The sequence below is a fragment of the Cupressus sempervirens genome, chromosome 1 (genome assembly GCF_028749045.1).
Source record: "Cupressus sempervirens isolate cs-2001-9-10 chromosome 1, ASM2874904v1, whole genome shotgun sequence".
Taxonomy (NCBI): Eukaryota; Viridiplantae; Streptophyta; class Pinopsida; order Cupressales; family Cupressaceae; genus Cupressus; species Cupressus sempervirens.
In genome coordinates, this window is record NC_143118.1 from 628,492,922 (window position 1) to 628,509,809 (window position 16,888).

General features: G+C 34.6%; 1 protein-coding gene across 6 annotated transcripts in view; it reads right to left on the reverse strand.

Annotated features, from left to right (window-relative positions):
- The window catches only part of LOC149579489 (protein EARLY FLOWERING 3-like), a 61,583-nt gene that overhangs the window by 20,090 nt on the left and 24,605 nt on the right, over positions 1-16,888 (reverse strand). For 4 of the 6 annotated variants that reach the window (XM_089833111.1, XM_089833126.1, XM_089833120.1 and 1 more), the window contains one exon: positions 6,207-7,201. In XM_089833111.1, the coding sequence (XP_089689237.1) occupies positions 6,207-7,201 (995 nt within the window). Of the gene's footprint in view, positions 1-6,206; positions 7,202-10,558; positions 10,804-16,888 lie in introns of those variants that run through there. The other 2 variants (XM_089833148.1, XM_089833141.1) reach the window with 2 other exon arrangements.

The following is a 16,888-nucleotide window of genomic DNA, read 5'->3' on the forward strand; positions in this document are numbered from 1 at the left end:
TCAATGTTTATCTTTGATATTTGGCATTGATCAATAATCAAGTAACATTGATATATTCATATTATGAAATGACTTAGAAAGTTAGTTTTACAACTATGCAAGTTTCTCTTTTTTTTGCTATATATATATACACACACACACTCATGAACCCACCCACGAACCCAAGTGGGAAATAAAAAATTGCCAGAACCCACGAACCCAAACCCAAAACCCGAATCAGCAATTTAGATAAAATCTAACTCATTTACATATGTTGTTGCATATATAGTTTATTTTAATTATATTCATGCATTCAAATGGAGTTTATAAGACTCATTGCATATAAGACTTAGTGGTCTTTTGAAATCAACTTGCATATTTTTACAATACGCAAAAGCTCTTCAAAAGACATAGGTGGTGATTTCTAACAAATTGCATATGTATGATGTTTAATAACTTATCTTCATCAAGCCCAAGACATAGGTGGTGATTTTTAGCCTAATTGCATATGTTTAAAACACATGAAAAATGCCTATGAAAATGTCTTTTTTTGACTTAAATTACCACTAAATCAAAGTGGCGATTTTTTGCTTAAAAGCACGTCTTTTAAAATGTGTCAATGCATCTTAAAGTGCGTTATGAACTTGCTCATAGGTTAAAGTCTCAAGGGTGGTGATTTTCTACCCTATTACATATGCTTTGAAAATTTATTAACGACTTTTTGAAACACATTCTCTACTAAGTCTTAAAGACAATATACTAAGTGGTGATTGTTGGTGGTTTTGCATGTGTCAAAATACATGCCTTTGCTTCCCAATAATGCATTTTCCCTTATAATGAGAGGAGTGACAAATTTCTAAGGAAATGCATACATTTCCAAACATGTTTTGACTTCCAACAAACATGTTTTGGCTTAAAACGCCCCATTCATTCTAGAGTGGCAACTTTTGCTAAGAATGCATGCATTTTGTGACATGTTAATATTCTTCTAAAGGGCGTTTGAAGTCTACGATTTCCCTAATGAGTAGATGCTTCCCACATATGTATTCAAGATTGCTTCTCAACATAATCAAGACATGCAACATATTCCAAGTATCTGATCAAATGGAGTAAGACCTAAATGTACTGCAAAAGGGATTCAATCTAAAAAGGGCAGCTCATCCATGTGAGTGGCAAAGGAAAGAGATCACAAATCTTAACATATTATCTAAGCCAGTCTTGGATTTTACAAAGCGGTGGATTGCTCATGAACTCAATAAACTAGTTGTGCCCGAGAATGGTTTCACAAATCGATCATGGGTGATCAACCACTTAGAGATGAACGACCAATGATAATATCTCAAGGAAGTGTTGAAGAAGGAGAAACTACATGAGGAAGTGCAAAGCACAAGAAAGGCAAAGAGGTAATTGAAGAAAGACAGCTAAGGATTAGGCTAGACATTCAGGAACCTCAACAGAAGAAGCAAAAGGTCCATAAATGTCTTCATCGAATCACACTCCTAGTGTACAAGAGATAGAAACTTTTGAAAGACAAGAAATGGAGAAGGCCAATACATGATAGATTGAGTCTAAAAGCATATGAGAAATTTGCACAGGGAAAAAGTAAAGATCAGGATATGGCTATAGAGGAAAGTCTTGCTGCAATATTGGAACGAGAAATGATGGAAGTTGAGGCTAATCGAGAAGAGGAAGAAATTCTTGCAGCAGCAACAAAGACACCATCCATAGAGGTTGTATCTCCTAGAGTAACAATGGATAGTCCAAGGGGCGAAGAAAAATCAACATTCGAAGGGTCCAAGGGAAAGATCAACTAATGATACAAGGAGATCAGAATATACCCATTCCAGAATGGTTAAAGCAGCGGATTCATAAAAGTCAAGAAAAAGAGGTTGGCTTAGTAGTTAAATTACAAGAAATGTTGGACCAAGTCAACCAATCTAAAGAAAAGGGGAAAGCTAAAAGGTTCATTGAAGTTGTAAGGGGAAAATTAGGATCTAGGATTTTGCAAATTGCAACTCCTACAGTCGATTAGACCAAGGATTAGATAATTCAAAATGAGTACCATGTCACTAAAATTAATCTTAGCCATGCCTCCTATGAACAAATAATAGAGGACTTTGATGATTCCACTCAGGTTTCAAAAGAAATGATGAAGCTGCTGCAAAAAGGGTACCAAAAGCAAAATGTGAAATCAAGTCCTTGTGTCATTGTGTCAATTCATAAACAACTTGCCTCGTCCAATGAGAGAGGAAGACTCATCTTTTGTTCCACCTGAAGGTGTCTCAGCGGAAGCACTAGATGATATTCATAGGATAAAGAAAACTGCCAAGGTGCAAAGGTTTGCGAATTCAAAAAGAAACCTTCAAACATGCAAAAGAATTGGTGCAAGTTCATCGTAGGGTGTTAGCTATACTTTCTAGGATCTAATGCATGGATGAATCATGGGTCGATGAACACATTTACCTGGATGAAGTGATCTTTGATATACAAAATCTGATGGAGACCCACAAGCAGGCATTGATCGATGGAGTTATCAAAGATGGGGATGTCTATGACTTCCTTCGATGGTACAGTGCAGTGATCACGGCCAAGGAATCTGCTCAATGGAGAAAGGTAGTTGACAACATCAAGCAAGGGATCTCCAGTACAGTTACATCCTTGTCACAAAGATTGGTAGAAAATGAAATAACGGCGACAACTAGAAAGGCAAGTTGGGAGAGTTCTTTTAGCTCAACATTTTCGAGATGCATGATTTTGAAAATCTCCATCTTCTCAAATACCATGCACACCACTCAAGACATCTCAAGAATAGATGCATTTAATGCATAGTGGGTGTGTGCTTAGTTGTCATTTATTGCACCCCACTCTTCCTGAGCGAGCATGCGTAGTGGGCATTTATTACCCATTATAATAGTGGATTCCATCTTCCATTAATGTAGATTTCTTTTCTTTTCCCTAACCTTAATTAGGGCTGATGTGGCACAATTTAGGCCATCAATTACTATTTCCATCTGGGCCACCCATTGTAATCTAGACTCTATATAAAGGCCTCACTTCTCTTTGTAAAGGGACGATTTTTGAGATTGTTGCTATGAGCTACTGAGACAATAAAGTTTTTCATTGAAGTTTGGTGAATACTATATGCGTTTTAGTGCTTGTTTGTTCTCTTAATTCCCTCATTTAAATTAAGTTTGGTTTAGATAAAGTGTGGTAATTCCGATGGAGAAGATGATGGTGTTTTGATGAATTCCTTTGATTCATACTTATAACGTTTTAGTGATTCTAAATCATTGTGCAAAGTTAACCTAGACCCCTTTCATGTGTATGCTTAACTTCTATCATTCATATGCATTGTTCTCTATAATGGTGTATGTGATGGCATAAAAACTAATTGCATAAACCCTTAAAGATTGCACTAGTTCACGTGTAGTAGCATATCTTGGCAAGCGGAGCTTGATAATAAAGGAATCTGCCCACTAGAGTACCATCCATTGTTGTCACTAACCTTACGATATTAGAACAGAATTTCTAAACCCTATCCTATTTCATTTCCACATCCGAAAAAGTACCTCATTGCAAAACCTTTTGGTACCTCCCACATTCAGTATAATTTGAAGGGAATCTGAGCAAATATAAGTGAGGCCTCTTGTGATCATTAGCAAATCACATGAACCACCGAGCTTATCCACAATCAAGACCTAACATTGAGGTAACCTTGGAGTCACCGTATGATCTTCTTGCAATCTTAGCATACTTTTGTTCAAGAGAGGATAAGGTACCTCAGTATTTTGTTCTCCAGTTCGGTGGGTCATTAAACACACATAAATAGGACCTTGAGATAAGTTGGCCTTGGGGTAGAGTTTGTTGTTACCTTGGTGTTATAGGCAGTATTATCGTAACCTCAGTCTATCAGAAAGCTGTGGTATATTTTTTATATCGTCTATGATAATGTAATGTTGAGATAGGTCCTATAATCATATTATTTTGAGTACACAAGTCTAAAAATGATTATCATACATATATTTTCAACCTAGTCTGTAACTTTAGCTTTTATATAGATACACATATGAGGAGCGTAGAATATATATATATATATATATATATATATCTTGCTTACTATATAGAATTGATTTTGAAGCAATTTGGAATTGATCAATTAGCATGCATGCAAAATGGTGTCAATCTTTCATAGTCATGCATATTGTTCTTCCACAAGTATGGCTATCAAGAGATAGTCTCAAGGCAAGCAATAAGTTGTTCTCATTCATAATATATATAGTGCAAGTTGAGAGTGTCATTGTGATGGTTAAATTGTTGTGTTGTTGCTGTCAAGGTTCAAATCCCATTGGGAATGAGGTCCCCCTTTTGTGGCCTCATTGGTTCATAGCTCCAGACCAAAGCATAAACCCCTTCTTGAAAAACTAAAATAACATTATATAGTGTACATTCAGCAATTTAGTAAAAGAAATTTTGATAAATAAATCTAGAAATTGTAAGAATAAATTACTATGGTGACTGTTCATGAAATTATGGGCAGAATATTATGCATATATGTTGTGGAGAAGTTTGCAAGAGTTCTAGAGATTGTCAAGGCACAAATAATATTCTCAATTCTTGCATAGTTGCGCTCTGATTAACACTCCTCTCCCTTTTCTTCGGTGACAGAAAAAGAGCATGCACTGGGTTAGAGTTTTTGTTTTTTACTTTGTAGGGGTCTTCTTTTAAACATCAAGAGACATCTTCAATCCACAAGACAGTCGAAGAACATCTCTAGGAATGTGTGTACATCTGGATGACCATCAAAAGAAATAGGCCCCTATGAGGTCACATTTTTTGTTGTTGTCTCACCACCTAGATCATCTCCATTCCAGGGAAAACGATAGAAACCCTGAAAACTTGTTTGCTTTCAAACCTTCACTGACCTCTTTCTTGAAGAAAAAGTTCTCTTCAAACAAGTATACTCCAAGTTCATGAGCCTGGAACCCATGGTAGAATAGGAAGTAAGAAAAATAATCAAATCTAAAAAATTCTTTTCATACCCTACCAAAAAAAGTACAACTATTTGAAGTAAAAGGATAACAGCATATACACTAATAGGGTACCAAAAATAGGCAGATAACAATGGAATCTATATAAACAATCGTCAATAGAATATGCTATAATGCATGAATCTACAATCACTCACAACGAGAGCAAAGGCTCTCAATATTCGTAGGCACATTAATGTATGCACAAAGTGGAAGTTCCTTTACGTGGGAACAAACACAGATGGAAGCATAAAAAGAAATGGAAGAGTTTCCAAATGTAGAAAACAACAAAAAAGTTGAGCAAAAACACCATGCACAGCAAAAGACATATATAGGACAGACAAAGGTTTTGCCTTTAAAATATAATCAAAATCAATTACACAATTCTAGCCATCAAAAATTAGTAAATACATATCTAAACAGATTTATAAAAACAGCTCAGAAGCACACCTAAAAGTCCCACACTGCGTGGAGTCGAAAATTAGTTTTCTTTCTTCAAAAATTTCGTCTTTGTCCACATCTTACATGATGCTGTTCTAATTGTACAGATGTCATTACTTATAAAAGGCCTTGATATAAACTATACTTCACTTAGTTTTCTAGGATGTGTATATCATATAGTTTTACAACTCTACGCCTGTAGCACAATGGTAAGTTGTGAGCTTCTCATCTGGGAGGTCTTGGGTTCAAGTCTACGCAAGCTTAGCAAATAATAGTAATTAATCCAAACAAAACAATAATAACTAATCTTGGCTTCGGCCCGATATCGATTTAATATATATATATAAACATAGCAAGCCATTCCATGTACCATTCTAGCATATAAAAATACAAATTTAATTGATTATTGATGGTATAACTTTAAAATCAAGGCAACCAAAGAGCTACCACACAGATAATGCATGCATCAACATGCCTAAAAAGAAACGTTTGTAGTGTAAGCCTCTATATACACACACCACAATCAAATAAACTTAGGATGTGATTAACCCTTGATAGAGAGTCAAGCTTAGCCTGAAATGAAATAATACAAGATCAAGCTGAGATACATATCATATCCATAAACAAAACTCTGTCCAAATCAGAAGTGGTTATATTAGAACAAATAAGATTTTTTAATAAAATGGAAGGCTTGATGATCAATCATCGCTATGCAAATTAAAAGCTTAATTGTAAGTACCATGATTCAATGCAAAATACCTTAGAATTGCTTTCCGCACTCTCCAGAACTCTTTCTGCCCAATTGCTGAAATAACACTCTTGGGAGTTATCTCGAAGGCATGGAGCGAATCTACCATTGATGAATCAGAATTGTGATCAGATGAATCACCTTGATCTCTTAAGATTTCTTTTTGATTGCCTTGACCCTCTTTTTGACAGTCATTTATGTCTTTATCTAATTCTCTAGAGAGAACTTCCACTGAATTCTCGGATTCTGCACAAGCTGAAGTAGCTCTCAAAGGTTCTTTAGCCCTGTGGCTTTGTTGTGCATAGGCTTGGGATTCTCTTATGGAAGAGCGGCGGCTAATCCCTTGTGAATTTACATTATTGTCTAATCTGCTATCCTTTTTGCTTTTAAAATTATCTTCATACTCCACTCTAGTAGATCCAGCTGCTCCCCTTGGATGCTTATCCAAATGCACTACATCGTCAGCACAATATGAATCACCAAAAGGGGACTGACTACTGTCCTTGCACAACTCAGGTTCTCTCTCTCTAGGTCCTGTTTCATCATTATGTATCACAGAACTTAAACTTTGGTGAACTGGATTCTTCAATCTACTGTCTACTTGCAGTGGAAGTGCTCTCAAATTTTCAGAAATGCATCGGATGATAGGATTGCTATTCTTTTGTCCCTTTCTTAGCAGATGCGAACTACCTTGTGTCATGCCATCTTTTACATCACCATTTTTCAATTTTTCGGATGCTTGCAAAGTCAAATCTTCATCATGATTCATATGTGATGAAAAAGAATTTTGATTGCATTTAACTTTATGGTCTCTTGGACTACTGTGAGATGACTGTTGTGTGCTTCTAGGCTGATCACATTTCGTTGACTTATCAGACTCTGTTGCAGCACCGTTGCTGGAAGACATCACATTCTGTCCCATAAACTGACCTGGAAAATTTACACCTGGATATACATGTGGAGAAACATAATATGGAGCATACATAAACCTCCCATCACACGAAGCCTGCACCAAATAGACTTATCAGAATAAAAATTACCATTCAAGAGCTACTTCTACCAAGTTGGACTGTTCAAAGAATTTCTTACAACAATAAGAGATAAAAACAAGTTATAATTGCTGATATAATTGCTGATACAGGTCACTATTAAGTTTTAAACATATATATATATATATATATCATAAAATGAGCTAAATTTGGTGCAAATACTATATGGAAAATACACATAATAAACCAAGTTGTTTTCACTTGAGATATGGTTCGTGTTGGTCAGTTAGCTATAAATATATATGTTATTTATAGATCAACTTGCACCGCAATGTCCTAAATTTGCAATTCTTTTGATACTTACACTCAAGTATCCTAATATTTCTACCCAACACATTGCTGATAAGTAGTTCAAGTTTTTCTAGTCATAGTCAATAAAGTCTTTAGTGCATACACTACCTTATATCCAAATCAACTATAAGCACCTTGGGATCGACTTCCACAACAAACTCAGTAGAGAAAAATGTAAAGCAAAAAGAATCCAGGGAGGCTGGAAAGTACTATATTCCTTACAAAATAGATGAAGAAATGCAGATTTATCAGATTAGAAAATCAAGATGTTTTTTGTTTTGTTGGTTACCCTGGTGACCCTATACTGCTGTGAGATTTGGAACAGCAACATGTCAGATCAGAAATGGAGGCAAGTAGAGAGAATATAAAAACATTTAATAATCAGCAGTCCCAAAATTAATGTCAATGTCCCCTGTGAGATCCTATTGGCAGATATAGGCATATTTCCTTTAAACGGTTTGCAAATGGTTTGGTTGTTAAGCTATCTAATAAAACTCAAGGTGTGGAAAATTGTCATTGGCCTCAATTGATCATGAACGAAAGACTAGACAGAAGAAAGAATGCACGGATGAAACAATGTTGAATGGATGAAAATAAGAATATTAATATCAGAGTTACCAGAAACTCCGCTGTCCCTACTTGGGCACTTGTATCCCCGTATCCAATTTGGAAATGAATCCAATACTGCCCGGATACACGTCAAAATATTGTGCCCATGTCTGCCTAAAAAACTTGATTTTCCAACAATGCCAAATACTAAGGGATATGATTTTTTAAAAGATTTCATGTAAATCTTCCCAATTTTGATTTCAAAAAAACTTTATTAAAGCAATTGAAAATAATATGGTTTAAACAAAACCTGCACCAAATGAGAAAGACAAATAAAATGTTTTTCCTATTTCAGCAACCCATTTTTGGGGTTATCTTCTAATGCAACTCTACAATGTTTACATATTGTGAAGTGTTAAATTAACTTGTAAATATTTATGTGTCAATATTGCTTTTGAAGTAATGAAAATCTCCTATAATATCTTAAAACTATTTTAAATAGATGTGTATGTGTTATTTATTAATGTTGTGTCCTGCCGTATCCATATTGGTGGTCTTAAAAAATGGCCATATCTGTACTCAATACCGTATCTGTATTTGTATCCGTATCTGTATCTATGCGACTTTAGTTAATATGCACCAATGTCTAGATAACAATGAAAAAATAAAATAAGTTTGTGAGAGAAAAATTTAGGAGTATCATATGGTCAAAACAAAATAGATGCAAATAAGAGAACTATAACCCCACAAGAGATCATGAAGAAAAGCACACATAGGAACAAATATTAAATGGAGAGCCAGCTTAAAACAAATTCTTATCATTTGAGAGGAGAAACAGGTAGATGGATTACACCTGAGGAAGAAAGGGAGGAGAGAATATGTCTATTTTGCAATATAGGAGTGGTAGACACAAAGCTATACTTTATCATGGAGTGCCCAGCATACAACAACATCCAATCCAGCTATGAGGATATTTTAGAAGTGGGCAGTTTGGGTACAATATTTGAAGAAACACTGGTAGACAGGATAACAAACTTGGCGATCAAAATTCACTGTTAAAGAACAGACTTAAAGAACAAAGTTGAAATGTTCTAAACTCCTCGCACCCTATTTTGGAATCCATGCTATTTTAGGGAGTCCCATAGGCTGCTCTGGCATGCCGACATTATTAAAATCTTCCATTCATTCACTCAATGTCAATACTCCTACCCAATGCACTTGATAAGCAACTAGAGCTCTCCTAGTGGAATATTAGTGAGATATTTTTATTCGTGTTGGATTTATACAGTGTTTATATAAGTTTTTGGGACACAGACACAACATTTTGGGGACATTTAGAAAAGCTAATAAAATAATATAATAAATATTTATAAGTAAAACTTTACTAAATTTTGTAAAAGCAGATTACATGTCAACTACTAGAAAAATGATGCTACCCCCAGTTCTACTGCAAAATCAAAGCATCCTTGATTGAAATCAGAGCCAGGAAAATGCACACTAGCACATCCAGCCTTTATTATAGTCTTGCGTGTTCTGTAAACCTGATAGAAAGATTTGGGATTCTTCTGTTTCATTGTTTGGCAGGCTGTCATCTGAATCAAATAGATTGGCAGAATATAATATTGGATTTTTACTATATTGATTTACTTCTACACCTGCCATGTCTCAAATTGTTGCCAACACAAGTTTCAGCAAAAATATCTTCTTACTTTCTATGATGTATCAAATTTATAACCATTGTGACTAAAAAATATGTATAAATGCACTATTAAATGAAAACTTGCTTAAGATTTATAACATAGGCCTGACCCACTTGTAATACATAGGAACAAATATTAAATTGAGAGCAAAAATGCTTATAGTGTAGCTTAGAACAAATTCTTATCATTTGAGATAAGAAACAGGTAGGAAGAATGTCTATTTTGCAATATGGAAGTGGTAGAGATAGAGCGATATTTTATAATGGAGTGCCCAGCATACAACAACATCCAATCCAGCTATGAGGATGTTTTAGAAGTGGACAGTTTAGGTACTATATTTGTAGAAACACAGCTAGACAGGATAACAAACTTAGTGATCAAAATTCACTGTTGTAGAGCAGACTTAAAGAAGAAGACTGAAATGGTCTAAACTTCTGGCACCCTATTAGGAATCCATGCTATTTAAGGGAGTCCCATCGGCCGCTTTGGCATGTGGATGTTACTAAATTCTTCCATTTGTTTATTCGATGTCGATACTCCTACCCAAAGCATTTGATAAGCAACTAGAACTTTCTTAGCGGAATATTAGTGAGATATTTTTATTTCTGTTGGATTTAAACAGTGTTTATATAAGTTTTTGGGACACAGAGACAACATTTAGGGGACATTTGGAGAAGCTAATAAAATGATGTTATAAATATTTATATTTAAAACTTTGATAAATTTTGTAGAAGCAGATTACATGTCAACAACTAGAAAATTGATGCTACTCACAGTTCTACTGCAAAGTCAAAGCACCCTTGATTGAAATCAGAGCCAGAAAAATCTAAACTTGCACATCCAGCCTCCATAGTCTTGTGAGTTCTGTAAACCTGGTAGAAAGATTTGGGATTCTTCAGTTACACTGTTTGGCAGGCTGTCATCTGAATCAAATAGATTGGCAGACCATGATGTTGGATTTTTACTATATTGATTTACTTCTATGCCTGACATGTCCCAAATTGTTGGCAACCCAAGTTTCAGCAAAAATATCTTCTTACTTTCTATGATGTATCGAATTTATAACCATAGTGACAAAACAATATATATAAATGCACTATTAAACTAAAACTTGCTTAAAATTTATAAGATAGACCTGACCCCCTGGAAATACACCCCAACTATACAGTCCATTCTTAGCCAATTGCAGAATCTAGTCACCATGTACTCAACTATGCTCCAAGCTATAGGAGAATTTATAGACATCCAAGCAGACATGTTTAATAGGAAAATGATAAGGAATGCTGCATGCAAAAATGAGAACAGGAGGAAATTTGTGCAGGCTTAAATTGATGAATGTAGGGAACATCCTGAAGTTCCCGCAATTTCACAGTTGTATTGAGGATGGCAAACCATATGCACAAAGTCCCCAAAACATCCAAAGAAAATGCCCCCCACAGTGGGGAGACATCATAGGGACTATCTCCCAAAAAGGGGTGGAGACTAGGCTTTCAGTCCCCATCTCCGGGACATTTCCCATCCCAAAAACCCCACGGACATAAGCCAATCTAAATAAATAACTAATTGAAATGAAATAAATAACACAAAGCCATCTTAAGATTGCATAGCATCTCAAATCATGGACTGGAATCCTGATGACCAAATGTGTCAATCCCTATGGTTTCAAACCTGCTTTGGGAATTAAAATAGCTCTTTTGCATATCTCTCAGTCACATCAAATTCGTGTTAATGTGAATCTATACCAATGTCAACATTGCTAACCATCATATTCACTAACGCTAAAAGTATATGTGGTCGTTGCTCTCTCCAGAAGGCAAAGACAAAGGAGGGCATTATTTTCCAGTGAATTAAATCAAGATAATTCATAAAAAACTTGCTCAAGGAAAAATTTGTAATTGAACACGAATGATAGAAATACATTTTTATAATATTAAAATTAAATGATAAAAATAGCTACACGTCTCTAATTTACTTGCTGATTTTATATTAAAAAACAAATCAAAATGAATCAACAGTTCTTGCTAAATTGAAGACTTACAAGATATAAACACATCAAATATGCAACCAAACAAACATATCAAATAGGTAGCTTTTATCAATCACAGTATTTATCTCCTATTTATATTTTACCGGTTTTAATTATAAGATTTTCATTACTAGTCAATTCCATGTGTTTACTAGAGTCTATGCTTTCCATAAATTGATTATAAGACAAAAAATTAATTGAATAAATAGAATAAAAAAGTTAAATCAGTCCACTGGAAATTAGGAAGAAATCAGCATGGAATGGAAAGCCAAACATGAAATCCATTACATACAATATAAACCTAATCTAAACAATGAAATTATCAAAATGAAATGCATAAAAAAATTAAACGAACTCAAAATCCACACATCTCCTTGACATCATTTCACTGTTGTTCCTTTTCCTCTAATTTGATGTTGCTCTTAAATTGCAAGTTCGCACTGATGCAACAAATTATTATGATACGATGATAGTCAGCATAATCGAAGGAACCTGATTTGTCGACAATGAGGATTATGGCCTCAATTTATAGATTTTTGGAATCAATTGTACAAAAATGATTGACTATCAAAAGCTCCAATCATTTGAAAGGGTTGGTTAAGTGGAGGCAAATAGAAAAATTACATTTGCAAGCAAAGAGGGAAATGAATGTTTAGGGGAGTTAAGTGGAGAAAGGTTGAGTGAACGGTGGAGAGAAGGTGAATGAGAAGTGGAGAGGTTTTGAAAAGAAAGTGATGTAGAGTTCAAAATAGAGTGTCAAATGTTAAGAAATTAAAAAATAAAATAAAATAATTTATTTAATTGTGCGAGTTGAAGAAAGGAGATAAATAAAAAATAGGAGGGACATCAGGATGAAGTGTGAAATAATTAAATAATTATTAGCCCCAGGATAAATTAATGTTAGAAAGCCATAATGATCAAATAATTGACAAAATAATTTAGTTGGACCAATGAAAAAGCAATCAACCAAATTGATAAGGAATGATTGAATCAAAAGATGTAATTAATAATTAATTATATAATCAATGAAAGGGCATAACATCAATGAATGATAAAGAACAACCAATTTTCAAAGAGGAATAATTAGTAAAAAGTGTAGCAGCAGGTGGAAACAAATTTTTAGTGTCTAATTTTTGCCCCTCTTTGAGACATGCAATTTAGAGCGTTATTTTAAAGAAAAATTAAAAATCATGCCTCAATGATAACAGGTTATTAGCGTCACCCCTCAAAAAACTGGGTGAAATTTTCTGCCGCATGGCCCATTTTTTGAAACAAATTATTAGGACTAATGAAAGAAAAGTTAGATGAAAGAAGAAATTTGTAGGAAAACGAATGATAGTTAGTAGTGGTGATGTCTTGCTTTCATAAGTGCATTTTATCCTTATAGAGCTTTTATGTGGCAAATAGATATATCCACCATGGCACAAAAGCCCAGGGCAATAAAGCTATCCCATTCCATAAAACAAACACATTGGACATGAGGAATGTTTTCATCCAGCCTAAAACATTGTATGTTAAAGATCGAGGTATGTGTGACAATCACAAAGTGAATGTGTCAACAAAGACATACTTCCCCCAAAATTTCATGAACATCCCACAAACAAAAGACCATGAATCATCCCTCATCACTTGTGTTACGTGTATATCCTTGAGTATCATAGAAACATGACCTCCAATGAATAAATGAAAGATAAGACTCACTGGACCAAGTAAGTCAACAATCATTCTAATCTAGTTTCCAAAGTTGAATGATGGTGTATGGTTTCAAGAATGAAGTACCCCATCTAGCACATATACAGTTTGATTTTAAGTAACCAAACCCTATATAAGACAAATGATAGGTTAACAAGGCTTGACTAAGGTTTGATAAATAGGACAAGTTGATTGAATTGATTGTTGACTGGATTAAGAGGTTGTCTATTGTTGTGTGATTTCCTAAGCGCAGTGTCTTGCTCATTTTCATCTGACTTCTTTAATTTTACCTTTTGCAGAGAAAAATTTATTGATGAAACAAAACGATTGTTTTAGAATTTTGACTACTTATCAATTTCTAGGGTTTTTAGGTTATTTGATTTTTTTGTGATTTTTTTGGGACGATTTATGAATGTTTTCGGTCTTCTTTAGCAGATTTTATGAATATATTTTTTAAATCAGCACATTTTACAATGTTTTTGTAAAAAAAAAAATTCATGATGTTCTTTTTTTTTCAAAAGCACTTTATAATGTTTTTGGTCTTTTTCAAGGCACAAATGCTCGAGCAAGATATATTTATTGACCCCCAATATTTAGCAAGGCATGGGCATTATGAATGTCATGACGAAATTAGTGGAATGAAAATGGATAGAGGAAAGATGATAGTAGCTTCTAATGGCATCAAAGTTGTGCTTTTGATTTTCAAGGATTGTCAAATGATGGGATAACATTAGCTTTTCTTCAAACTAAGGGATTGGAAATGACAAGATATAGTGATGCCATGGTGCACAAAATGGGATATGGTCCACACGAATGGACATGTCAAGAGTATTTTCAGAACGCGTATTGCATTTTGTGTTCTTGTTTTATATCAAGATCAAGGGACAGGTTTGGATAGGATGGATATATGACATGGATAGTATAAGTAAGATCAAAGATGTAGAAGGTAATATGGATGGAGAGGCCATGATGGATATAAGGGAAAGTTGTGTTTGTTTTTTCTGATTTTTCTACATAAAAATCGTTATTATATATTCTAAAGCACATCCTTGTGCTTTCTACCTTCTTCCTAAGATTCATAGGTCTGTGTTAGTTGGTAGACTTATCTACTCGTATTTTGGTTACTTTCTTGAACCAGCCTTGAAACATTTGCATTACCTCCTTCATGTTTTGTAAGTTAGAATAACCATCTTAAAGACTCCCTCTCACTTTTACTTGACCTCTAGTCTCCCAGCCTTCCTCAAGACTATTTCCCTTTCACCTTTGATGTGGAATCTCTATACCCAAGCATCCCCAATGATACAAGGCTTCGAGCCTTAAAATCTACGATGTCTTCTTATTTCGGTGTTTACAATCTTGATTCTCGACTGATCGCTATAGTCATAAGACTTGCAAGGTTAGTGTTATATTTTCACTTCCTGGAGTTCAACAATGTTTTCTACAAACATATCAGAGGATTTGCTATGGGAAGCGATTTTGTTGTGGTTTATGCTTGAATGTTTCTCTGTCATTTAGAAGAGCGGTTGTGTTCTATCGTGGACATTTCTCCTTAGTTCTTCTACAAGCAATTCATTGATGATGTATTGGTATTTGGTCGAGATCTTTGGCCTCCTTACAAGATTATTTCTCTACTATCAGAGTATCTTTCCACAGATTAAGACCACTCCCTATGTTTCTGGCTCTTCGATGACGCTCTTGGAAATCACCTTTTGCTAAGGTCCTCATTTCCGTTCCACCAGTATTCTTTCTGCCCAATGTTATCAGTATAAGCTTAATGCTTATAAGGTACAACTCCTGGCACCCAATTCATCAGAAGAAGTCCTTTGTCAATAACGAGCTTCATCAGTAACTAATCAGAGAATCATATTCTTCAAGCTTTGTTCAACTTAAGAAGCTCTTATTTGAAAGACTGCATGTTTGTGGCCTACCCCAGAAAGTTCTCACTTCATTGCTTCAACAAAGTCCTTCTGATGGCCAAGTCAATGCTTCTGTGTTGAGTTCTTGCTCAAAAGATCAAAAAGAGGACCCCCAATGTTTTCAAATTGGATTTTGGCCCATTCAACTAAAACGATGGACTTGAGAGCCACCCTAAACCCTACACTTCATCGGCTCAACCAAGAAGTTCTCGTGTTGTGCCATATTCCACCACCACATATTTGTAGGCGAGATTCCCCTTCGTTTTCAAACTTGATTTTGGTCCAACAACTAAAATGATCAACTTGGGGAACACCCTAAACCCTACACTTCATCGGCTCAACCAAGAAATTCCTGCATTACGCCATATTCACCACCACAAATTTGTAGACAAAATCCTAGGCAACTTGGTTCCTTCATTACTCGAAGTAAATTTATTTTTGTTTAATTCTTATTCCTTCTCTATAATTCACCTTTCAAATTTCCTAATTCTTGTTGTCACCATGGGCACACAATGCAATGCAGTTAAACTAAGATTGGTAACCTCCGAAGAAGTCCCGAGCTAATTCTGGGAAGGAGCACGAAGAATCTACTCTTTCCAAAATTACTTGGGATAAGATGATTTGAATTTTTTGTCGTTAGAATTTTGTTTTTTTTTTTATTATTATCTCTTTCTAGAAACTTCCAAATTTATTCTTCAAAGGAGAATCCCAATGATCATGTAACGGCCATTTTCCAAACAATCATGTGACAACCTTTTTAGGTAATGTTGTAAGGCTTTACAACGCTATTTATTCAGTTCTACATGTATATTTTTCTCTTGAGTTCAATTGATGAGCCTTAATAGGTGAAACTAGTTTTGAACAACTCAATACAAATTTCATGTCTTTTCTACTAAATCTGTGTTACATTGTTTTTTATGTACATTTTCCAAGTCCTTTTTCCATTGTTGCCAGTGATTTTCATTAAGAATTTAAACCCTAATATTTGTAAACCCAAAAAATTAAGCCCTTAAATTCTGAAACCCAAATATATTTATACCCTAAAAGTGTAAAACCATAACTTTTAAACCGTAAAATTTTTAAATCCACTATTTTTTTAACCCAAACATTTTTTAACCACAAAAAATTTTAAATCCAAAAAATTTTAAACAAAACTTTAGGCCCAAAATTTTTTAAACCCAATTGAAAAATTTAAACTCCAAATATTTAATCAACTATAAATTGTGTTAGGTGCTCACGTTATAGAGTTTTTACCCTTTTTTCCAAGGTTTTGTTGATTTTTCCCCACAAAAAGTGTCGCCTCTTGCAATCTATTTTGTGTTCCAATGCTCATCAGCAAAATACTCTTGCAAAGCATGGTATCTTATAGTTTGTTTTGGGGCACCATGTTCATCAACAAAACTTTGAAGGATTTGTTGATATTTCCTCAAAATATAGGTAGTTGTTTTTTGTGTCTCTGGCTATAGAGAA